Source organism: Manis javanica, chromosome 13, assembly GCF_040802235.1.
Source record: "Manis javanica isolate MJ-LG chromosome 13, MJ_LKY, whole genome shotgun sequence".
NCBI lineage: Eukaryota > Metazoa > Chordata > Mammalia > Pholidota > Manidae > Manis > Manis javanica.
This window is the reverse complement of record NC_133168.1, coordinates 86,476,628-86,501,719: the sequence shown is the minus strand read 5'-3', so window position 1 is coordinate 86,501,719 and position 25,092 is coordinate 86,476,628. Positions and strand designations below refer to the sequence as shown.

The following is a 25,092-nucleotide window of genomic DNA, read 5'->3' as shown; positions in this document are numbered from 1 at the left end:
TCAGTAACCAGGGTAGTAACAGTTTAAGGCAATATTAAAAAAAGTCACATTGGCAAACCAGGGCTTGCAGGCCAGCTGCTTGTCTTTACAAATCAAATTTGATTGGAACCAGGGCTGGGGTTAAGGTGAGGAGAGTGAGGCAGGATCATGCAAGTGCAAGGTTGCTCTCATTTTTTGTTGAAATGTTGGTATTTGCTCATTGTGTGTCTTTTGCAATAGTTTTAATTTGTTAAAATATTGCACTAAATTCCTATTTATGTTGATGACTGAGGTTTTTGGTACCCCGACATTTGCGCCATGGTGCGGGCCTGCTGGTAGCCCAGCCTGCCCAGTCCCAGGCCTGGATGGGAGCCTGGCTAAGGCACAGGGAGGCAGATGGCTCCTGGTTACGGCCCCTGAGACGCATACCCCGGCTCCTGTGTGCCAGTGGGTGTACACCTGGCTGCTGCTACCCAGGCCACATTTCTGTGTGCTGGGCCTCACGGCCTTCGAATGCACAGCTCCCACCCACCGCAGGCCCCAGCTCTCCCCTGGCGCAGTCCTCCCCCTCCTGTCTGTTTCCAATCAGCTCGCTCTCACTCTTGGTTTCATTAGGGAGCAAAGGAAACTTGGCTTCACTCTGGAGTTCATAAAAGCTGAGTGGAGCTGGGCCTGCTGCGCTCCGGCTGAGGGCCTGGGGTCCCTGCCCCCACCTTGCGGCCACCACGCCCTGCCCCTGCGGGGTGCCTCTGGGCTCCCAGCCAGGAGGCCTTGAGGAGGAAGCTGGGAGGGTGAACCTCGCTGTTCTGTGTCTTACGGAAGGGCCCAGGAGGTGGCAGGCAGACACAGGGCAGTGTCCCGGAAAAGTCCAGGCCTCTTTCTGCCAGAAGAGTAACGAGGGAGGGAAGAAGCACGTGAGTGAGTGGTGAGCTGAAGCCTCAGCTCCAACCTCTCCTGCCTGACTCCGTCCCCTAGGAGCACTGAGGTGTGCACCCTGCAGGCACCTCTAGGCAGTGAGTCTGAAGCAAGAGCCCTCAAGGCAGCAGGCAGCTCCCTTGCCCAGCAAGCAGTTCAGGCACCGCCGTGCCCGGGGCCTACCCCTTCACTTTTGGACAAGGGCAGGGAGGCCCTAAGAAGGGAGCCTGGGCTCCTACAAGAGCTCTTGTCAATCCATGCCCCACACCAACCTGGGCTGGGCCAGGAGCTGGGAGAGAGGAGCTGCAGGGGGCAGAGGGAAAGGCCTGTACCTTCCCACGCACAGCTGGCGGGAGGAGAGGGGAGCTGTGCTGGAGTGGACCTGAGGCCTCTGCAGTCAGAGGACACACCTGTGCCTTACACACATACGCCCAGGCACACACATGCACACACGTAAGCAAGTACACATGTAGTCATGCCCACGCTCGGCACACGTGTGTCCACAGCAAGTGAGAAGCATGTGAGAGAATGCCCAGGGCCAGGCCTGGTACTTGAGGAGGCGCTGCCTTGGAGGGAGGGCCCATCCCATGCCCACTGCTGCCACCACAGCCCACTCAGAGACCAGGCCGCCCCTTGACCCCTTCACCTCATAGCCACACTGCCCCTCAGTGCTCTGCCACCTCCCACGGCCCCACCTGGCCCGTCTCTCACCTGGTCTGACTCCAGCAAGCACAGGCAGCGGGTGGTGAGTGAAAGCCATGCGTGGGGAGCCGCCCTGAGAGGAGAGGGCACTGCAGAAGTCCAGCTTTCCTGACTTCTTTAGAGAAGCCGGGCCTGGGGGGAGGAATCAGCAACACAGGGCAGGTTTAGCTGGGCTGGGTGGGAGCAGGCGAGGTGGGAAGCCAGCAGCTTGCTCCTTCTCTCCGCCGCCTTCCCCTCACCCTTCACCACTACCTCCTGCCTCCTCTACCCGTCCTGGCCATTTCTCAGGCCCTGCATACCCAGGGCCATGGGTGCTTCTGACAGGAAAGGAAAGTGAAGCCCTTGGGTGCACTGGGCAAGGGGACAGCGGGACGCAGGGGTGGGCCAGGAAGCTGTGCAGAGGAGCCCCAGGGAGCCAGCTTCAGAGTGAGGGGGCCCAAGAAGGGACAGGCTGGGTCTGCTCTGTGGCTCTCTAGGCTGTGAGAGGCTCTGGTGGGAAGCCAGGGCTCCCTCCAGAAGGGACAGCACAGCCAGCGGCCCTTGGGAAGGACCACCAAGGGCATACAACACCCAGCAAGAGAATAGGGAGTGGCTGAAGGGCCTGAGCAGGCGCTGGGGGCAGAGCTGGATGGGAGAGGACTCCCTATCCGGAAGACCCCGAGGCTGGGCTGTTGTGCGATGGGTCATTTCAGGGCTTTGCTTTTGTTGGAGGTGGGGTGGCATTCAGCAGGAGACAGGGCACAGAGAACACCCCACTGGAGCTCTGCCTGTAGAAGTCTGATGCTGCCATCCAAGGTCATCTCTGTGCCCAGCTGGCATGATGTCCAAATGATGCTATGACAAGCAGGACCCCAGGGCTAGGTCTCCCAGGGGAGCTCCTTGCCTGCTGTTCTGGGCTGAGTCTCAAGGCTGTGCCCAGGATGGGAGGGGTAAGGTAGAGTGGGGTGAATCTCCAGAGCTGCCATCTTTGAGGCACAAGTAGAGTTAGTTTGGGTGGGAGCTGGGGGGCTACAGAACAGAGCAGTAAGAGCAGCCTCAACCGCAGAGGGAAGATGTGGGGGAAGGGCGAACTCCCAGCCGCCAGCAGAGGTGTTATCTGGCAGCAGCTGTGTGCCACCTGATAGCTGGCATGGTGGGGTGGGAGGACCCCCACCAGCTGTGCGCAGCTGTCCCTGAGGCCGCACAGCGCCTCCCCAGCTGTTCCTGGTCCTGCAGCTGGGCTGCTTAATTGGCGATTTGTCGCAGCACAGGGAAACAATGTGGTGAAGGGCCATATGGAGGGAGGGGGAGGGGAAAGCAAGGGAGCTGTTGCTGCAGGAGGACAGGGTGTGCGAGGCGGGACAGCTGGAAGGAGCAGGGATGGCGGTGCAGGAGCAGACACCTGAGAAAGGAGAGGGCAGGGGCTGGGGAGAGGAGGCTCCTTGGGACCCTGGGTCTGGGCAGAAGGGCCTGGGGAGACAGCCATTGAAGTGTCCTCAAGGCACCTGAGTCCTGGAGGAAACAGTCACTTAACTGAGGCCCTGGCTAGGAGTCTTCAGGGCTTTCTCACCCCTTTCTCAGCCTCCCAGGGTTGCCCCAGGGAATCTGGGCTGTGCTGGCCTAGGTCCCCAGTTGCCAAGAGGAGACGCCAGGAGGGTCTCACTAGGCACTCAGGTCCTGCTGGAGTACTGTCCCAAAGATGAGAGCCTTGCTGGTGGTCCAGAGCCCACTCCTCCAGCCAGGGCTGGGAGGCGGGAGCGGCCTCTCCTCCTCCCAGGGGCTGTGGCAGGGCGGCAGGAGAGCAGGAGCACTCCCAGCCCGTTTTTCTTGCTTCTTCCCCAGCCTTGGACCCTGCCCATCCACCTGGCCCTTCCCAGGAGGGGACACCTGGAAAACACTAGGCAAAGCGCCATCTAGTCAGATCCTCACCTTCCTGTGCTGGAGAGTGAAGCCCCTGTCCCCAGGCTTGACCAGAGCAGGTGCTCCCTGTCGACACCCCCACACATGGGGTCTTTACTCTCTGACCCCAAGACCCCTGCACCTCAAGGACACACACAGCTGTATCACCAGTGTGTCAGGCAGAAATATCCTGCAGCCAGCCTCCTCATACATACATAAATACATGCACACACGCACACAAGCATATAAGATCTCACTCTATTCCACATGGAAGCTTCCCACACTTCCTGTCAAGACTGGAGGTAAAGGTGGGTGGGTTCACCAGGAAAGAGGGATGGTTGGAGGAGATTGAGAGAACTGAGCTGGCTTCCTTCAGACCTTGCCCTCCACTAGTTTCCCTGTTCAGTCAAAAATGATTCTGCTCATTCCTTATTAGACTTTATCTCCTCTGCGATGCTGGGCCCTTCAGATCAGCAGTTCTCAACTGAGGAAGATCTGCCCCCTGGTCCTCCCCAGGGATATTCAGCAATGTCTGGAGACAATTTTGATCATTACACCTGGGTCAGGGGTGGTTATGACTGGCATCTGGTGGGTGGAGGCCAGATCTGCTGCTCAAAACCCTACAGTGTTGCAGATGGCCACACCAGAGACCATGCGGACCCAGAGGTCATCAGCACCCAGATGGACAAACTGCTCTAAACCATGAAGACCACAGGGCTCAGACAGACCTGTGCCCCACACAGCATGCGTGCGCACAACCTCTCTAGAGAAATACCAAGAGGAGGCGGCCAAGGAGGTTCTGCTCTCCTCTCTCCATGCCTGTGGGCTCTTCTGTCCACACAGTGACAGCCCAGCTCCTTGCCTCTGCTCCCTCCTCCGGTCTGGTCTGCGCTCTTCTGGAAGATGAGCAGGCGAGAAGATAGGTAGTGCCACCGACAGTGACAGTGACAACAATGGAACTGGTGGGAGGCTCGCCAGGGAAGAGGAGGCTCTGGGTTGGCCCCACAGTGCCATACCTGCATCCACATCGTTGGGCCACCCACTGGACTGGCTGCTGCCAGCCGCTGGGGAGCGGCCTGTCCCAGGATAGAAGACGTCATCAACAGGGCTCTCCATCTCGCTGTCATCAATGGACTTGGGGCGCTTGGTGGTGCTGGGGAAGGAGGAAAGGGATCAGGTGTGCCAAGGGTGGGCCAAGACACAGGCACTCAAACCAAGGAAGCCTGCACTGATGCCCCTCAGTGTGGAGAGCCAGTGCCTGCTGACAGCAGCACTTTGGGGCACTCACTGTGTGCCCACCCCTGTACCCGCCTTAGAGCCCCTTGGGCCCAGCTGGCCTGCTGCCCCTCCTCAAGCCCCTTCTGGGTGGTGATACCACGATTCACTGAGCTGCCCATGTGGAAGGTAGCAAAACCCTTAACTGCTTCCTCAGCCCCGCCCTCTATTCAGCATCAGTCCCCAGGGAGCTTCTGGGGACAAAATGCAGGGAGTGCCACAAAACTCAGACATCAAGATATTACATTATTTTTTGTTAAAATAGTAAATATAGAAATATTATAATATTTTAATGCAGTATTTTAACAAATCAAAATGGTTTCCTAAAACTTCATAATGAACTAAACATCCAAGTGTTTTCAAAAAGGACAGGATGCTACCCTGCCCTGCACAACTGGCCCTGACCAGGGCCAACTGTACCCACCTCCCAAACATCTCTCAACTCCATCCCTCCCTCTCATGCCACTCCTTTATCCCAGCCTGGTGGGATGGCCTATAAGTGGCTGTCAGTCCTGCCCATGCACACAGCAGCTGGAGGGTACTTTCTGGAATGCACATCCCCAGCATCTCCTACTTAAAACCCTTCAGCAGGTTTTAAGTCTAAACGCCTTCCTCTGGCCTCTGCAGCCCTCTGTGGGCGTCCCACCAGCTCGTCTAGTCTCAGTTGGAATGGAGGCTGCTCTCTCTTCCTCGAGCATCCACCCTGTGCCCATACCAGCCCCCGTTGGTCTAGGCTCAGAAGTCATATCCCCAAGAGAGAGGCCTTCTGAGATCCCCACTGGGAGCGCCTTCCAGGCACAGCTGTACCTTGTTTGGGCTTATGTCCCCAGGGCCCAGTGCACAGCAGCAGCACAAAGCAGGGAGCTCAGCATGGTGGGTCCAGGCAGCTCTGGCGCCAATGCCCTCAATAAGGAGTGACTTTCTGAAGCACCAAGCCAAGGCCATCCACCTGCTCACAGCGCCTGAGATAGCCTGGGGCAGGAAGCAAGACTGTGGTGCTGGGCTCACCTGGTGGAAGGAGGGGAGGTGATGGACCGCCGCCCCAGGGTCACTTGGTTTATGTTGTAGTAGCTGGGACTCTCCAGGTCTGCCAGCGAGAAGTTGGGCCCTGATGCTGTCGCAACAGGAGCTGGGATGAAGAAGGGAGAGGGTGGTGAGGTCTGGAAGGTGTGGCAGGCCCAAGGGGGCCTGTTTTGTTGCCGTGAGCAGTTCCCAAGAAGCCCCAGGGTGAGTTCACTGGGAAGGTTGCCGAGGCAACTTCCTCCTGGCTGGGGTCTTTGGGGAAGAGCCCTTGGTTGTGATTTTTTTTCCTCCAGAGCAGCAGAAATCAGTGATGGGGCTCTCTGGACACCTCTGCTCCACCTGGCCCAGTCTAAAGGGCAGAGTGTCCCAGGAAACCCTGTCTGTACCCTCACTAAGACCTGCATGGGGTCCAAGTCCCCCCCGCCCCCCCAGCCTCTGAGGGACTCAGCCCCAGCCCAGAAGGAAGGACTCACTTACTCTGTGATACTCTCACCAGCTCCGTCACATTCCAGACCCCGGAAGTCACAAAACAGTCCTGGAAACTTAAGTGCCCTGAAGAGTGGAGAGGACAAGTGAATAGGTTAGGTAAGGCCAGGAGAGGCTGCCTGTTTGTTTCTCCCAGCCTGGTGGGAGCTCTTCCCACCCTCACTGAGACTCATTTGCTCCCAAGTTGCCGGTCCCAGGCACAGGCTGGCCCTTGGGTGCCTGCTCATCTATTCCAAAGAGGAGATGTGCTCCATATGAGCCCTCTCCCCTTGGGGCAAAGCTGGGTAAAGGGGGAGAACCTGGGTGGGAGGCCAGGGTGTTGGCGGACAGAGGAGAGCTCTGTGGGGCAGAGCAGGGTGTGGCGGCTAGGCTCAGACGGGCAGGGGCAGGGAGCACTGACCGTTGGGCAGTGGTTTGATGTCCGCATCTCCTTGCTGGTTTGAACTATCTGATTGTCCGGATTCTGCAGGAGACACAAGTGGGAGATGGGTAAAGACCAAAGTGCCCCACAAACACCAGCTGAGCACCTGCCCCTCCAGCCCTGTAAATACCTTCACACCTACTCTCCAAGCAGCCCTGGGAGACCTGGGGAGTGTGGGGCAAGGAAGTACAGTAACACCAGGCTGGGGTCATTCTGTGTGTGGGGGCCACCCTGGGCACTGTAGTGTATGTGGCAGCTCCCTGGCCTCTACCCACTAGATGCCAGTAGCACCCTTTGTGGCAACCAAAACTATCTCTAGACATCACCCAATATGCCCTGGGGGCAAAGTCATCTGTGGGTGAGCAGCACTCAGTAAGAGTCAGAGCAAGGAGGGTGCCCAGGAGAGAAGCCAATGATCACCTCTTCACACAGCTGGGAGGGACCCAAGGGTCCCAGGTTGCCCACCCAGCTCACCCAGAAGAGCAGCCCCTTCCTTCCCTCACCTCATGAGTTAGAGCCATTCCTGTCTGCCTGCACCACCCCCACCTCACCTTTATGCTTACAGGCGAAGCCTGGCAACACAGAGCGGGGAGGTTTGCCCTGACGCCGCCACCCGTTCTGTGCCAGCCTGTCTGTGCTGTCTCATGCCCCAGTGCCACAGCTGCTCAGAGGGAGCCCCGAGACAAGGGCCCATTGTGCAGTGGGAGCTCGCAGAGGGCTGGGGGCAGGGTGGAGTGTGTGTGTGAATATTTTGCTGAGCTTGGGAAAGCCCCCCACCCCTGCCCCCCATGTCCTCAAAGCTTTGTGTGCCAGGGACACAACGGGGACCTCCCGAATGCCTGCCCAGGCACGACAGCTGGTGAGAGGATGGTGGAGGGGGGCCAGGGCAGGTTGTGGGGCAGAAGGAAGGCAGGCATTTGGTAAAGAATCAGCTGCTTGCAGGGGAACAGCATGGGGGTAGCACAGGATTCCGCCTGACTCTTTGGAGGGCTCTGCCTTCTGGGCCTCGCCCACACCCTGGAGTCAACCTGCTGGCCGGGGAGTTTGCCCCCACTGGCCTCACAGCCAAGCTGTTTATCCTGGGGAGGGACCGAGAAGGAAGTTCCTAAGGGACAGCACGGGCCTGAGAGACGGGCGGCAGGGTGCCCTGAGGCCACCCAGGAGAGACGGAAGAGTGCTGGACGCTGGGGGGGCGGGAGGGACAGCAGCCCTCTGGGGGCAAAGGCCCTCCCATGGCTCAGGGCAAGGTCCTAGCTGCCAGTGGGAAAGGACTGGCTGTCCCCACAACAGTTTCAGGCCCCACTTCTTCCATACTTCACCTTGTTACAATTTTTTTTTTATTTCCCCAAAACAATTCGTCTTGCTATCCATCAAGAAAATAAAGGTTAATAAGGAAAGTGCTGATGGGGGATCTTCCTTCACCCCTCTGGTTTGGCATGCATCCTTCCTCCCCTCCCTTTGTGCTCACCCCCGTGGTGTGTTTAGGGATGGGGAATCCCACCCCAGGCCCCCTCTGTGTTAGTGGCACTCTGCTCTGGAGAGAGCCCTTGGGACATCCTCCCAAGCTCCTGGGAGGGCAACCCCTCTGTGCCACGGCGTCCTGTGGGTGTGAATTTTCTTGTCACTCTCTCCTACTGGCCCACTCATGGCCCTCTGGGTCTGGTTCAAACCCCAGCCAGTCCAGAAGTGAGTGAGCAGATGAAGGGCGGCAGGAGTGGGCAGGCCACCCTAGGGCCACCCCTGGACTCAGGCTCTGAGCCTGCTGCATCTCTCAGGGCCACCCTGCCCTGTCCATGATTTGAAACTGAAGAAGGTCACAGCCACAGGACCAGTGTGCAGGGCCTGGCAAGCAGCATGTGCTCCAGGCTCTGCTGCCCAGAGGTCCCTCTTACCCACCCCACCCATCCCGGGACCAACTCAACCCCACCAGCCCTCCAGGCCTGGGTGTGCACAGTCCCAGGGAGACGGAAGAGTCCCCGGAGTCCACCCCATGGGAGTGGTCCTGGCTCCCCGAAAATGGTCAGGTGGTGACAAAAGCCGTGAGCATGCGCACACCCGGCCCAAGGACAGAAAGAGGAGAGTGAGCCGACAAAGGGATGGAGGTGGGCCAGCGACTGAGGCAGAGACAAATGGGCTCCAGGAGAGCGCAGCAGACAGGAAATCCTCCAGCAGGACACTGCCTGAATGTTACTGCTGTTATTACTATTAGCTGGATGTAAAGGAGCATGGGGAGCGAGGCTCCCGCGGTGAGACCGCTGCCACGTGCCTGCGGGCGCTGCCCTGCTGCTGGCAGCCATCTTAGCCCTTGGCAGCCATCTTACGCTGGCGGCCTGACCCGCGGCCGCCGTAACACTGCCACCACCAGCCCCCGGCACACTCAGCTCAGCTCCAGGACAAAAGGTAGAGACACTGGAAACCTGGACCCAGGCTCCGAGGCAGAGGGGCCAGCTCTGTGGCACGGCAGCCGTGGCTGGGGCCCTGCCGCCCCTCAGACGGTGCCCTTTCCTCCTCAGCCTGCACCAAGGGCCAGGTGGGGAGGCTGAGGTGGAGGGTCTGGGGACACTACATTCTGCTCACAGGCATAGAAGCAGCCAAAACCCCCACGGATGTCCCCAGGCCCAGGGACTCTACTGGTTCAGTGAGAATGGACCTCGAGCCCTGATTAAGTGACATTAAGTGACACGATGGGGGCAGGCCCTTATCCACCCAGTCAGCTCAGGGGCAGGCCTTGGACAGATGGGGAAGGGGGCTGGCAGGAACCCAGCCAGCGGCTGCAAGGCCCAGACAGGCTGCTGAGCCCATGGTGGACAGGATCCCAGGGCGGTGGGGAGCTGCCAGGCCAGCTCTCTGGGACTCTTTGGGGAGCCACGCCCTGAGGTCAGGGCCTGCTCTGGGCATCCCCCAGGGGCGAGGAGCTGTCATCCCAGCTCCCAGCGCCTTGTCTCCGTTCCTCCCTCCGGGAGTGGATAACCCCAGGCCTCAGGACAGACAGGAGGAAGGCCCCTTTACGACACCCCTCCCCAAGCCCTGCCTCATGGCTGCTCGGCTTTTATCTGGCAGAAGGGGCTTATCAGAGCCACCAGCTGAACAAACACACAAATCCATGGTTAGTGCGAGAAAACCCTCTGCCTGAACTCTTTATCTCCTGTTCGCAGGCCCCACGCACTGCCCCCTGCCAACAGCACAGGAATAGACCTGACTGCTTCATGAGGGGGCTCTGCTATCCAGCACCCTCCTCCCCTCCTTGCCCCAGGCCCAGCATGGGGTGGCTCTCCCCTGGCAGTCCTGCTGGCCTTGTGCATGAGCAAGCTCCTGCCGCACAGAAGACCCCCTCCAGTGCCTGTTTTCTCACCAGGGATAATGGGCCAGCTGGTGGCCTGTGGGCCAGCGGAGGGGCAGGGACGTTGTTGGCTGGCACAAGGTGGGCAGGTGCCCGGCTCCATCTTTTATCCTCTCCCACCCAGCCCATGCCCCCAAGGCAGTCACTCTGAATCCCCAGCCTTTTGGGGCCACATCACCTAGCAGCCTTTCCGGCCTTGGCCTTCTCTCCAGCCTGGTTACCAGAGCAGTGGGGACCCTGTGTGCACGCCCCCAGTTCAGGGTGAGGCTAGCGAAGAAACCCTGACCCTGCTGCCTGCGCCTCTCTTCAGAGACCAGAGCTGCCTTCACTTTCTGGAGATATTGAAGGGGGGACAGAGGGATGGGGCAGCACTATCTCCCCTTGACCCTGAGACAACTCAAAGTTTTCCTGTGTCCTGGTGCTAAGGACCAGAGAGCACCTTCCACACTAAGCTTCCTCCCACACCTCGCATCAAACACAGCCTCCTCAAAACTAAGTCCAACCACTGTGTCCAACGTCCCAGGGTAGATGCCCTGGGATGGATGTCTGGGGCAGGCAGACACCAGAATCCCTGCACCAAGCCAGGTCTTGGGCCCACAGTGGGTTCCAGTTGCACACCTGAGCATCCTCCGTTGGCTGCCCTCCTCTGGGGTCCTGGGCTACTCATGCAACCCATACTCCTGAGGCAGAGGCCTCACCTGCCAGTGGTGCCATAGGGCTCTGGCTACTGTGGAGGCTTCCAGAAGGGAAGTGAATGAATCTGGTGATGAATCTGGACTCTGTCTTGGTGTTGGCCTGGGTGGGCTAAGCAAAGCAAGGCTCTACAATGGGATTTGCTACCTGGGTCTGGGTCTGCTCCCCATTCATCCACACATGTCATCAGCCACCTCGTGTCAATGGCTTGCAGACTGGAGGCTTTGTTCAGCACCCAGACCTGGGCCAGGCTCAGTGATTGATAGTATGGGGCCCTTTCTTCCTCAGGTCTCTCCATATCCCCTGGAACAGCCACAAAGTCCCCTAGTGCTGCCTTTCTCACCCACCTCCAGCACCACCTTGAAGCCCCCATACTTCCTTTATTCAGCTCTTTGTCTTACCCTCTGGAATCCCACTTCTGGTGTCATTTTTCTCTGTCTTGGCTCTGGGCCCCTCTCTCAGACCTTCCTTCTCCTTCATTTTCCCCCTCTCCTCTCCTGATCCTGCCTGTTCGCAAACATGTGTACGTGTGTCCATGTGTGAATGTTTCCAAGAGAGTTCTGCCTCTTCACTGGAGGTCTGGAGCAGAAACTCCAGCAGCCAAAAGGAGCCTAGCATTGCACACAAACCCCAAATGACAGCCATGCTTTATAATATATATTTCCAGTCACAGACAGGGAGATATTTATGGCTCCCGCTAAGTGAGAGAGGAATTCCTGCTCCCTGCAGCAAATGCTCTGCCTCCTCTCCCACCTGAGACAAACTCTCTGAAAAGGGGGCCACATGTAACTCGCCAGCCAGCCACCCCCACAAGCATCACTGATGGAGCAAGTTCTTCCGGGGGCTGGGAGGAGGCGCACAGACCTAACTCAATCCCACCTACACATGCATACCCAGGCATGTGCATTTACCCAGGCAAGCATACTCAGATATGCACACACTTGGAGATGTCACCAGCTGCCTCCTGCTGTCCCACAGCAGTGGAGTAAGATGGTGTGTCCAGAGCTGTGGTCCCACTGTGTGCAACATGCTCAGGCTCAGCACTGGGCCAGAGAAGAACCTCTTCCAGCTCTGTCTTGACACTGGCCTTAAGGGCTGGGGAGGACAGCCTGAAAGGTACACCTGCCTTTCCCCTGGCTCTCCCAAGCCTGAGGCTGGAGAAGCAGGGGATGGTGTGATCTGTCCTGGGGGCGTCATCAGCTGAGGGGCAGATGCAATTCAGAAGTCAGTCCTGACCCTCCCCAGCATGGCACCCCTTTTCCCCCTTTCCCCCTCCTCTGCAATTCCAGAGAGTTCAGGGCACGGGAAACTCAATCTCAAGAGAAGCCAGAGGCCTGGCCCGCAGCAATCAGAGCTGGAGAATGTAACTATTGTGCTTCTTGAAACCTAAGTCTTAGAATCTGAGACACCCTGAGGAGGAAAGTGGTGGATGGATGGGGGGCTTGGGGATGGGTCACAGAGGGGTTCTCCACATCTCAGCAAACAGGAGACTCTGGGATGAGGAAGTCCTTGAGAACGCAGTGCAGCCAGAGGGCAGAGATGGGTGGAGCTTGGCCAGGGCCAGACCCCAGGGGCTTCTAGGATCTTCCCTTCTTTCCCTCCACTCTCCCTCCACCTGTCAAGAGACAGCCAGTGTGTGTGCTTGCACAGGCCCTGGAGCCATCCCGGTTTCTCCCTTGTCTGTCATCCCTAGACCCCCACCTAGCTGGCATACAGGAGCCTGACCAGGAAGCACAGCCCTGAAGTTGTGGGCAGGGGTGCAGGCAGGGCCAGGGTGGGAAGCATACCACCCTCCCCCCAGTCACCCTCATCTCTCTTCTCTTCATTCCCCCTCCACTCATGGACCCAAAGGGGCGTGAGTCTTTGACTTGAGTCACCTGTACAGGGGAGAAAAGGTGAGTGAGTGACAGGGGAGACGAAGAGGCCCAGTCACACCTGTGTGGGGTAGACCTGCTCTGGCTGCCCCTGAGGCCTGGGTTCAAGGAAGGCCATCAAGGTGGGGCAGGGCAGGGATAGCAGATCAGGCCACAGGGATTTGGCAGGCCAGGGCCAGCACCTGGATGGGACATTCCACTCTGGGATCCTGACCCCAGCAGCACTACCTTCTCCACCTCAACCCAGCCTATCTCCAAGGGTGTTGCCTGTGGCCCCCCAGGAGTGAGGACCAGGTGTGGCTACTGCAGGGTTCCCTGCTCAGTGCTTAGCAGTGAGGCTGCAGGGAAAGGAGAAAGCAGCTAGTCCATTGGCTCATCGGGGCCCAGGAGACTGGCAGAGTGGCTCCAGTGGCCGGGCCCAGGCAAGCAGCCCTTCCAGGGTGCTCCCTGACATGAGCTGCTCAGCAGTGTGTCCCACTCATGCTGGGAGAACATTCCTTAGCACTGCCCCCAGCCCAGGAAGAACTAGAGATGGCTCCTGGGCACTGAGGCCCTGGGGAACTGGGTGCCCAGTAGCTCATCTCCATGGGGTAACAGACAGTGGCCAGCAAAGGAGGGAGGAAGAGGGCCGCATCCTGGTTCAGAGCAGAGCACCCAGCAGGTGGATGGAGGGAAAGAGCCCAGGTCTATCAGCCTGTCAGCTGCTTCTCCAAGCCCACCCCAGCAGTTAATGAATGAGACTCCTACCCACAGCAGCACTGGGAGATGTGGGCAGGACTGTAGGCTCCTCCTGGGTCTGCCCTTTTCAGGGGACCAAGCACCAACCCCCAGTACCTCGGACAGCAGTGCTTCCTGCTGTCTGTAGAGTCAATGAGCAAATCCAGAGCCTGGCAGTTTACACCATCTGGAAGGTTCCATAGGTGCCCAGGGGCTAGGAAGTCCCATCAGAACAGAATTCCTATCAGGGAGGGGATGAAGGTGAGAAGCAGCTGCTACTGAAAGAGGGGAAAGAGGGGATGGACGGAAGCAGGAGCCCCTAGCCCCAGGCCTGCCTCCACTGCTGCCCTGAGCCTGCCCTTGGCTTATCCAGGGAGATGTCCTTTGGTCTGGATCCCAAGATGAATGTGGGGTGGGCTGATCTCACCTCAGCACAGCAGGGGTTAAGGGGGCACACTAAGGGCAAGGGGAGATGATGTGGGCAGCCAGCAATAGCAGAAAAGTTCCCCCTTTGAATCCACATCCCTGCTCCAGAACCTATCTGCCCAGTGACCTTGGCCACGTTCTAAATTGTTTCCTCATCTGTAAATTGCAGATACTGCCTGCCCCTAGGGTTCTTGGGTGAAAAATAAATGAGAAAACAGGTATAAGGTGCTTAGCCCATGGCCTAGCTCAGAGCGGAGGTTCCACAGACACCAGCTGTCCTTCCGCTGGGATCACCATTTCTCTTTACCTCTAATGGCTGAAACTCTACTCCTCCTTTCCAGCAGCTCAGCTCAAATGCCGCCTTGGAGGGAAGCTGCTGCTTGCTCTCAGCTCCCCTCCTGTAGGAACCATACACTTAGGACACCTTAAGGACGCCCTAGCTTATAGTTTTTTTGTGCACTGAAATAGAGACCATGGCCAGTGAGCTGAGGAGCTCCCTCAGGGCCTGGGCCATTAGCATTTGCAAAGAGAAGCAGAGAGGTCTTTCTAGAAATAAAAGGTGGAGTGGGCTGTCTTCTAAAGGCGCACCTTCCCAAAGTCAGCAATAATAGTCTCATAATGGAAGTGGTAGGGGAGAGGCAGGAGAAGGGAAGGCCACCAGGGAAGGGAGTAAACACTTGTGCCCCTGGATTCTGAGGGTGCTGGGCCCCAGACCCCGCCTATCCTAGCCCATCCCTGAGGATATGGGGTAGCTGAGGATACCAGGAGCATAGGTGCTGCCCCATGGGCACCTCTCCTGGTGGTGCTGCTGGGTGCCTTGACAGCCTGAAGCTAGAGCCAACATTTCTGAGAGGGCCTGGGACCAGGAGTCATATGATGGTGGGGTCCAGAAAAGTGGCCCCCAGCCCCAGATGTTTCGGTCCCTTCCTCAGCCTGATGGATAGAAACTGACAGTGAAGAATGCCTTCCATACCCTGCATGCCAAGAAGATTGAGGACCCTGTGGTGGGGCACTCACATCAGCGAGGAGCCTGCGGAATGACTTCCCCACCTCCGCCTGCTCTCCCTATTTCCAGCGCTGCCCTTTGAGCTGCCCAGGCCAGGCCTGGCCAGACAACTGCCCCCACCCCCAGCTGCTCTTAAGACTATTAATAGTGTCCCCACCTCCCAGGGGCAGGCGTCACTCTCCCCCCACCCTCCAAATACACTTGCCCTTGGTCTAGTTATTTGTAAAGGGACAGAGTCCTCCAGGCATTAATGCCAACCAGGGATGAGAGAATCAAGCAGGCACTCTGGAGGCTGCTTGGGGGACATGCCTGGGACAAGTGGGAGTCTAGGGGAAGGAGGGAAGGAGGCAGCGAGCCCTAGAGCAAGAGAATGACAAAAAGACAAAATTAAAATTAAAAGAGAGAGAGAGAGAGAGAGAGAGAGAGAGAGAGAGAGAGAGAAAGGGCCAAGATGGAAAATCAGGGCCAAAGCAAAGTGGTTCAAAGAAAGAAGACTGTATGGAAGGATTCAGAGGAGTAGAAGGTTCCAAAGAGGCAGGGTAAAGGGGAGAAAGCGGAGAGAGAAAGAGAGAGCTAAGAAGGAAATGACTCCTTTAAAAAAGGGTGGGGGACAGGGAGAACTTTCCTAAAAATACCCAGGAGTGGCCTTCAAACTCAACTGCCTGGGCTGCATCCAATTACTAGCATCTGTCTGGAGGATCACACAGCAGGACAAGGGGCTGGGGAGACCCCAGGCCAAGGTGTCCCTCCCTGTTCATCCTTGCAATATTCCAGGGACAGAAGGGGAGGCAGAGGATGAGGATGGGATGTAGAGAAGGAACAAGTGACTGGGAAAAGAAGGTGGGAGAAGGGAGTCCCCACGAAGAGGAAATTCACTCCTAACCCTGGGCAGGGCAAGGCCCACACTTGGAGCCTCCTCACCTACTGAATGGGGGCTGGGGGAGCCAGAGGATGGGAGTAGGGGAGCTTCAGGGCCCCTGGCCTCCTTGTGCTCCAAGTTCACTCTCTCTTTCTGTCCATGGGCAGAGTCCTGCCCCTACCTGCCTCCCAGTACCCCCTTGTCTTGAGAGTGTCCATCCAGGAACCCAGGAACCCAAGAAAGAGAAGCCTCCCATCCTCAGGTGCTCTAACTTCCTCAGCCTTCTAAGGGACAGCACCCAGCACCCAGGCTGGTGGCCCTAAAGGAGCCTCCTCTGCAGAGAACTAGCCTTGTGGGAGAAAGTGGACTTGGGTTCATGGAAGAGCAACAGTCACAGAGACAGGCCATAATCAAATGTCTAAGAGAAGAACTTCTGCCTGGAGATTGGAAGCCAAGTAGCCCTTACTTTACATCCCAGCCACACTTAGAGTCTCTGGCTGGGCCAGGGCAGGGAGAGTGGGAGACTCTGGCTCTAGACAACTTGAGAGCCCCAAGGACCTAGGCACTAGGCCTCCCCAGCTGGGAGTTCCCGGTGGGAAACACCCCACCAGACCATCAGCCTCCTGGGGTCAAGGCATCTCAGGCTTTTGTTTACTATTGTATCTGCCACACTTGGAAGCACAGTTGGAGTGGATAACAAGACTCCAAAGAGACCCTTCTAGATCCTTCTTCCAATTGTGGCTACAGTGACTACCCAGGGGACAGAAGCACCAGCTAGCTGACACCTTCCCCTCACAGGGAGAGAAAATCTTGTAGGCCCAACCCTTGACACTCACACCCAGAGAACTGATATGGAAACCCCAGTACCACTAAACATCCTGCAAAGCCCCACTGGACCTCATGTAGGATTTTACACACTGGCCCTCATGCCTGAGGTGGGCTGACCAGAGGGAGGAACTAGAGTCTCCCTGTGAGGAGAGAGGCAGGGGGGCACTCCTGCGGGCCTGCTCCTTCCTTGGAAGCCTGATGACAGCTTTGTAGGAGGTGTCCAGAGCTGTCCAGATGAGACACAAGGAATTTGGGCCTTTGACTCCAAATCTCCTACTCAGAGCCCTGAAAACCCAGACTGGGCTGAAGCAGTGGGCAGGCAGGTGGCCTCCAGAGAGGGTGAGATGGCTCTGGGTGGTGGAAGGCGCTGAGTCTCGGGCCTGGAGGCAGGAGCCTTGGGTCCAAATCCTAGACCTGCTGCTATTTAGTGCCCTGGCTGTCTTCCAGGCCTCTTCTCCCTTTCTATGCAACACAACCCAGGCCTGCCTCTTGGGGCACAGTGAGATGTGAACAGGAAGTTTTAGAGAGAATGAGATGGGACAGTTTCACACACTATAAAGCACCAAGCATAGGAAAGGAAGGCTTTTATGGGTTAAGGGGGTCAGCTTCCAGGACCCTGTATTTCAGCATTGCTGAAATCCTGAGCAGCCGCCAAGGAGCATCTTCCAAAAGAGTGGCTCCACTGGCACCTGGTAGTAGCAGCCACACAGACTCGGGGCTGGAACAGTCCAGGCTGCTGAAGGGACAAAACTACATCGAACCTCCAGGCTGGCATGTGCCAAATTCCCCACTCACAACACCCTGAAGGTTGGAAAACAGCTTCCCTGGGCAGTCTGGCAGCAAGGCTCAGGGGTCGCACCCCAAAGGAACAGCGCGCTGCACTCCCGGAAGCAGTAGCTAGGTGGCGCAACGAGTTAACACTAGCTGCCGGCCGCCGGCCGCGGCGGGGGCGGGGGCACAGAACTCGTGCGCGGCCCGCCGGGGCTGCACGGGCCAGGGTTCCCTCTGCACACCCACAAGGCCGGAGCCGGAAGGAGGAGGACCCGGCCAGGCCCGGGCCGCTCGCACCCCAGGATGTGCTGCTGCAGGCAGCGGCTCCCGTTGCTGTCGCTGCCGCGCACATCCCGTGATGTGACGAGAGGGACGAGTTTCCCTTTCCCATTGATTAGGAACAGCTTGCGATGCAGGGACCGGAAGGGAGCCGGGAATGGGCGAGTGAGGAGAAATGAGAGGTGAGGATGCTGCCAGGTGCATGGCTTGCAGGTAACCCTGGGAGTCCTGGGCCACCCTGCAGGTCCACTACCGCGCTCGGAGTCTCTCTGCCTGCCTCCCCAGTGCGGGGCTACCCTGGATGTGCGCGATTCTGCGGCCGCGTGACCCCAACACATGTGGGAGTGTACTCAACACATCCACGACGCCCCTACTCTTTGGCAACACAGACTTGCTACTGCGCTTGAAAAACGCCTTAAGATTTCCTCCCTCCCACCCTCCACCCGTCTCAAAAAGTGAAAAATGGAGACTAAAAGTTAGCTATCAGGAACCAAAGAGAGGGAGAGAAATGGAGAAAAGTGAGGAAGAAGAAGAAGAAAAAACACCCCCGCTCTCTGCAGTGGCGGCAGCAGTTGGGCAGGCACACCCCGCAGGCCGGGTGTGGAGAAAGGCCCCTTTGTTTGGCGGGGAGGTTAGCTGAGGTGAGGCCGGCTCCCCCCACCCCCCTGACCCTGGGCAGTGCTGATAGCTTCTCAGGGCTCCATACTGGATCTAGCTGCTTCCCTGGCCCCCCAATCCTTTCTCAGTCCTCCTGCCAGCTGGTGGAGCAGCCCAACGACCAGGGAAAGACTGATCCCTATCTGCTGCCTTGCCCAAGCACCAAGAGCCACACATGTGGGGCTGAGCTGGGCTGGGCTCCTCTGATGGGCTTCCTGGAAGTGCGCACTGCCAGCCATTAGCAGTTTGCCCAGGCTGCTTTTAAGCCGTGGGGTTTTGGGGGCAGATTCTGCAAGCATCACCCCCCTCCGTCCACCCCACTCACGCACAAAGGCATGGTCAGAGAGGGTGGCACATGCTAGGATGGCACTCCAGGAGGCACAGGTTGGCTGAACATGCCCCTCCCACCCACAGTGAGGCTCCAGGGTGTCTCCTGTACCCATCCCAGAGGCAGCCCTTTCCAGTGCCATCAAGGGGTGACTCATGCAGGGCTTCCTCAAAGGGAAAGCTGGCCTTTGGTGTTGGGGCTGCCCTGACATGAGAGGCAGGACCTGAGCTCACTCCTTGTCCTCCCCAAGGAGGGGCCAGAGTGTGGTCCTAAGGGACGGCTGACAACAGGCCCACCCTTAGAGCCTGACAAAGCAGAGGCTTCAGAAAAGGGGAAGCAGGAATGGAAGGAGAGAGACATTGAAAAGCATCCCCTTTACTCCAGAGCACACTCTGCCTCCCCCACACCAACTCAGATGGGGGAGGAGACCTGAGGGATGACAGTGCCCCACGCACCATGTGCCCTCCACTGGCACCCCAACCTGGGCCATTAGGGTTTCTGGCCACTCCTGCAAAGGTGCAGTCTCCCCAGAGCCCTCAGACCTTTCAGGCAGAGTTTGGTGGCTGTACACTTGATCAATCAGTGCATCTCAATGCCAACCATCAGCACCCTCCAGCTCCCACCCAATTCATGGGCAGCAGAGAACCTGCAATGAGGATTGGCCCAAAACATTCTGCTCCAGATAGTTCCTTGGCTTCATGCTGGGGGTGGGGTGCCTGCTCCTCAGGAGGTCCCAGCCTCCTGCCAGCAACAGAGGAAAGCCAGGCGGTGAAAAGAGAGGAGCAGGGTGTTACTGACCTCACCTCCCCAAGCCTCTGGCCTGGAAAGTGGAGGAAGGGGAGAGAGGAGAGGAGCAGCAGCAGCTGGAGTGGTTGGGTGCCTGAACTGTCCAGTCCAGCGCTGAAACGGCTGCAAGGAGCTGAGCTGCAGCTCAAATACACAATGTCCTGCCAAAACCAAGTCCTTTAATTCAATTAAGTATGGGATGGACTTCCCAGATTTTTCTGTGTATGTGAGTGCATGCAAAAACCCTGATGTGGTACATTGAGCATTGACCCCCCTATACAGAATTTTATTGTTGTTAACAAACATTTGATCAATAAATATGAGATATGCCCTCTCAAAAAAAAAAAAAAACAACCCTGATGTGTGTGAATCCCAGGAGCTGTGAGCATGTGTGCCTGCCTGCACGAATGTGGATATGCAAGTCTTGATGGTGGAGGAGAAAGATAAGAGGATGTAAATGTTGGGTGGGGCAGTCAGGATGGCTCAGGGGAGAGTGGGTACCCAAGTTTTCTTGGAGGGCCAAACTGCAGATCATGGTTCTAAGTCCACTCTATGGGCCATTCTCTGTGGTGAAGCCATCCTGTGCATTGTAGGATGGAGTATCTCTGGCCTCCACCCACTAGATGCCAGTAGCAGCATGCCCCTTCAGTTGTTTTAATCAAAAATATCTCTGTCATTGCCAAACATCTCCTGGGGGCACATCAGCCCTGGTGGGATCCACTGCTCTGGGGCTTCAGGTGAAAACTGGCTTGTGTACTTTCTACTGGTGCTTCACCTCACCTCTCCCACTTCGGGCTTAAATCCAAGTGTGCTTGGTTTCCCAAGGGTCTCAGGTCTGGCTCTTTTTTTTCTGAGATATTCTTCCCACATTACCCATCTGGCCAGAGGAAGCCAAGAGCAAAACTCTGACTGGGAGATGGTTTTATAAGCAGCATGGTGCTGGGAAGTGTCTGGGCCACCTTGGACGGGGAAATGAAAGCTCCAAGTGCGTAAAGTCATGAGCCTGAGGTCACACACCTGGGTCCACACAGAAGCCTGAACTCTCCATTGCAGGGGGTAGAGCCCACAGGAGGTGGGGACTTGCCTGAGAACAGACCTCTGGAGAGATGCCCTGTTCAGCCTCTGGAGGCCAGTGGAAGTCCCTGCACAACCCTCTCAGCATCTGACCACCCCTCCTGCTTGGGGATTCCAGAGAAGCAGGACTGCGGTGTCCCTAGCTTAGTGCCAGTGCAGGCCAAACCCCCTCCCTGGGGCCACCTGTATCTGTCCTGGCAGGGGTAGGTGAGACCCAGTTCTAGCAGCCCTTTGCCCCTCAGGCCCAGGGAGCTTGCCTCTCTCCCCAGCCCTCCAGGAGCCCTGAACAGCCCCCTTCTGGGAGCAGAGCCAAAAAGATGGGGAGAAGGATGTTTATAAGCTGTAAGAAGGGAAAAGGAAAAAAGTGGGAGGTGGGGTGGGGAGGCCCAGGCCTCCAGGTAGTGTGGACCAAGCTTTGGTGGGGAGGGGGAGGCAGGGGGAGGAGGACCACCTTCCCAGCTAGCGGACGTCTGGCTCGCCAGGGAAGGGGCACCCAACCTGCCCACAGGGGGTCCACAAAAATGTGCACATGCAAGGGTCTTTGGCCCCACAGGTGGCCTGCCAAACGACAGTTTCTTGACACTCTTATCCTGAGCCACCGGTCTCTGCGAATACTACTGGTTTTCTCGTGTCCCCACTGTTCAGCCTAAGAAGGAAAGAACCAGGGAAGGATAGGGGCCCTGGGGAGTAGAGGCTGGGGGTGGGGGCACAGGAGCCCAGCTCCACGGGAGCGAAAGCCGAGTCCCCAGCTTGTGGGGCTCGGCACACAGCTAATGGGAGGCTGGCAGCCACAAATTGTTGTTTACTTTTAATTAAGTAAACAATGTCGGCTTTCCGCCTCCTCCCCTGCCATCCCAGCCAGTAATTTGGGGGATGACAATGGGGCTGTTTCCTTCCTCCTGCCTTCTTCCCTCCCGCCAAGCACTCTGCTCACTCCCTGCTCTGCACAGCATTGCAACTTGCCAGTGCCAGGCCTGGCCCCGCCCCACACAGGAGGGTGGGGGGTGGCAGGAAGGTCCAGGCTGACCTGCTGCCTGCTGAGCCCAGTGGGCTGCAGGTTCCACTTCTGCAGGCCATTTCCACTGTGAGGCTCGCTGGAGGGAGACAAGAGCCACCTTGCCCTGAGACTCCAGAAGCACTTAAGATGTGTCCTATTCTCTCTGCCTCCTATACCCCACTCTCCTCCCTCACCACCATCGCTAAAATCCAGAACACAGGCAAAGATGGAAGCCCCAGGTGAGGAAGAGATTCTCCCAGGAGTCGGATAGGTTTCCCTCACAGGTAACCAGCAGATGGAACCTTCTAGTCCAGGGTGGCAGGGCAAGGCAGGGGCACGCTGGAGGCTGGTAGATCAAATCTGTGGGGCAGGAGCTCACTGAGCCAACTTGCTCCTGCGTGGCTGGGCACCAGCTTTCCTCCAAAGCAGAGTTGGCTTCACGGCCTTGGTTTCTGCTGTTCCTGTCTTGAAATTCTTAATTTTTGAACAAGGGGCCCTGTGTTTTCATTCTGCGCTGGGCCCCACAAATTCTGTAGATGGTTCTGCTCAAAGGCTGGAGTGAGTGAGGAACAGGAAGAAAGCTGAGCCGGCCCTTCACTGACTGGGTCCCCAGGCCTGGGGTGTGCGCACTGGGCTCCGCTGAGAGAAGGGGCAGGCAAGAGGGACCCTGAGTCTCGGCGGGAGGCTGAATTTCAAATGACTCCAAGTACTAGCAGACAGACAGACTCACACAGTCTCTGTGTGGAAACCATGCTCCTCATGCCCTTACTCAGTAAGACTGTAAATGGGCCCACCTTTCTGAGAATGTCCATTCACAGTGGGCGCTCCACAAATGCAGCGTAACTGAGTGGAAGGGAGCAGAGGGGAATCACTCCTGCCTCCCTCCTGCCTCTGCCTCCCAAGGATCAAGCAGTTGGGTCCTGAGCCAAGCCTGGCCCTGGAGCTTACTTGTGTCCCCTCCTCCCCGAGAGGCAGAAGAGTGTCTCCAAGGTGTTAGGGGGTTCTGAGTCGTGTGCAAGCCCCGCTCCTCCCCCTGCCCTGGGCTGTTCCCCCACCTCCCTCCAAAGGGCGGGGCCTGCGGTGGCAGAGTTGGCTGGGGCTGGATGCAATTTCAGCCGCAGAGCAGGGCTCCCTGGCTGGAAGCAATTTTCTCATTAGGACCCCAGGCCTGCCTGCCCGTTGGTTCTCTGCCCTAACTCCCCTCCTGCGAAACCACACCCCACAGTCCTCCCCACAGACCACTCACACGCACAGGGAACCACACGTGTATGAGTCGGAGGGACGATTGTGGGGTCACCACAGTGAGGCCAGGCACAGGAGAGAGGTGCTGGCAAAAGCCCCAGTCAGTGAGGCCCGTGGTGAGGCCCAGGCTCCTCGCTCAGCTCCTAGTCATTGGGTTGCTCAGTTTCCTGCACCCAAACAGCCGACCCCTCCTGGTCTGCCACAGGGAGAGAGGATCCCAGACCTCAAAGCTGAGAAGGGAAGCGGGGAGACCTGCAGCCTGGCAAGCCTGAGGGCTGGCCTCACACAACTCCCAAGACCCCAAGCCGAATGCTCAGCCATCTCAACAGCCCATCCCCTTCTTGCTCAGCTGGGCTGGGGGCAAGCAGATGGTCTCTCTAAGGCAGACAACCTCCCCCAGCCTGAGGCTGCTCCAGTAGAGGGTGGTCTTCATGAAGGTAGGGGGAGCAGAGGCCCTGGGAGGGGTGACTCTGCGCTCCGCAGACACATGTGGTTGGACTTAAAAAGCTATTAGGGAGTGAGGCGCTGGCTGGAGTGTGGCCGGCCCTAGCACCATAGTGGGGGGAGGGCAGATGCCGAGGCGGTGAGCTCAGCACCTCCCGCTCCCTCCCTGGCAGGGCCCCCTGGACTCCTAGAGGACTCAGGGGACCCTCACTCAGCAGGAGAGTGGGACAAGCCCTCAAGGGAGAGCAGGCCAGCTGCCAGGCCTGGTCCAGGCATGGATCCTGCTAAGCGCTGCTATCTGAGGGCTCCCAGACATGTGGTGGCAACCTCTGGGGCCATGGGGCAGGGGGCCAGGAGAGGTTGTGCTGGGGCTTGGCTGGGGCCCAGGAGGGCACAGACAGGTCCTTGGCCTTCCTTCAGCTTTCTTGGGGTGACAGCTGGCTGGAGGTCTCCTAAAGGGTGTGTGTATCTGGTGGAGTCAGGGAACAGGGATTATTAGGAGATCGGGAGAGAATGGGAAGGGAAAAGTGGGCCCCACCCATCACAAGGCCAGAAAGAACCGACGGAAAGTTCCCTAGAGCCGCCAGCTTGTAAAAAGCTCCCTTTCTTTCCAAATTATGAACATTTTTTTAACAAGGAGGGGACCGCAGAGCAGCAATCTAGGACTTCATTAGGACTGTGTGTGACCGTGAGTGATTGGTGGCTGGAGGTAATAGGGTGTGTATCTGCCGACTTTCCAAAGTGTTCTACTCCCACAGCCTGGCCACCCCTCCCAGGTCCCCTTATCATCAGGGATCTAACCCCACCTGCCCTGTGCCTAGTCCAAAGAGGGCACCCCATTGCTACCACAGATTGAGGTGGATGCCAGGAGGGGCAGGGGGCACAGAGAGTGGAACTATGCTTGGAATTGGCAGGCTCTTGGCTTAGGACAGACTCCCCAGGGGTAGGCCTTAGGCTTTGCATACCTGACAAGACTGCAGGGAAATGTCCCACCCAAGGCCTCTTAAGCGAGACCTTCTGAGCTCCTCGGACATGCACTGGTCAACCCAACCCCCCAGGGTGCAGTGCAGAAACAGGGAGATGGAGTTACATGGTGCCTCCCCTGTGTGGGCAGGCAGGAGAGGGGTGTTTGGGAGACATTAATCTTCCTGACAGTCCCATGGGGTGGTTGCTATGTTCCCCATTTCTACAGATGAGAACACTGAGGCTTGGTGGGACTGGCTAAGATCAGCCAGAGCCCAGATGGACGGAATCTCCCCCTGATCCTGAAGGCTCTGCGGGCCAAAGGGCTGAGCTCCAGGTGTGCTCCCTTCTCAGCCCAGATCCACTGACAGGAGGGACAGGAGCTGTGGGAGGACCCTGGGTAGTGCTGCCGAGACGGGACTGCTCTGAGCCCCAAGGAGTCCGGCAAGCTGGTGGGGGAGGAGCTGACCACTGAGCCAGGATCCGCACTCAGGAAACACGCAAAGAATGCATCTGGCAGCAGGCCAGTGAGCCAGGACCACAAAGAGGCCTTTGTTTTAGGAGGTGTCCAGGGAGTAGATGGACAGAATGGCAGAGGTGGGGGCAGCACCTCTTGGAGGTGCAACTTGGGGAGGGCAGTGGTGCCTGCACTGGCCCTACACATAGCTCCCTCCCATCTATGCCCTCATTCCTGACCCCAGCAGTGGTGAGTTCTCATATCAGGCCCCAGACTCGAGGCAAGGGAGCCCTTGGGGCAGGTCCCCCCCTTCTCAACTCCTGACCTTCCTCACCATAGGGGTAGGGGTGTTCTGTCCCAAATTTGCCCTTCCGAACCCCAGAAGCCACTTCATTTGAAGTATGATGTTGCAGTTCCTAGAGTCCTGCTGATGTTCTCCTCTGACTCTGCCTCCCATGCTGGCTGGGGGTTTTTGGGTGAGGATTGGGGGCTTGGGGAGGACAAAGGGGCTCTCTGACCTCCAGGTGGACTGTCTGAGGTACTGGAGTCACCCTGTTCCCCAGTTGTCCCTTCTTTCCACCAAGGGGGAGGCGAAAGGCCCTGGAACACGTTCCCTTCCCCTCCCCCCTCTGCCGTTACAGGGTTTCTCTGGCCCCTTCTTGGCATCTGGAA

General features: G+C 57.8%; 1 protein-coding gene across 13 annotated transcripts in view; it reads right to left on the bottom strand.

Moving 5' to 3' along the window:
- The window catches only part of NFIX (nuclear factor I X), a 94,554-nt gene that overhangs the window by 16,572 nt on the left and 52,890 nt on the right, over positions 1-25,092 (bottom strand). For 8 of the 13 annotated variants that reach the window (XM_037022547.2, XM_037022548.2, XM_037022546.2 and 5 more), the window contains 5 exons: positions 6,659-6,721; positions 6,250-6,324; positions 5,758-5,878; positions 4,491-4,627; positions 1,606-1,728 (listed from right to left, as the gene is read on the bottom strand). In XM_037022547.2, the coding sequence (XP_036878442.1) occupies positions 1,606-1,728; positions 4,491-4,627; positions 5,758-5,878; positions 6,250-6,324; positions 6,659-6,721 (519 nt within the window). Of the gene's footprint in view, positions 1-1,605; positions 1,729-4,249; positions 4,371-4,490; positions 4,628-5,757; positions 5,879-6,249; positions 6,325-6,658; positions 6,722-25,092 lie in introns of all 13 variants that reach the window. The other 5 variants (XM_037022551.2, XM_037022543.2, XM_037022549.2 and 2 more) reach the window with 2 other exon arrangements.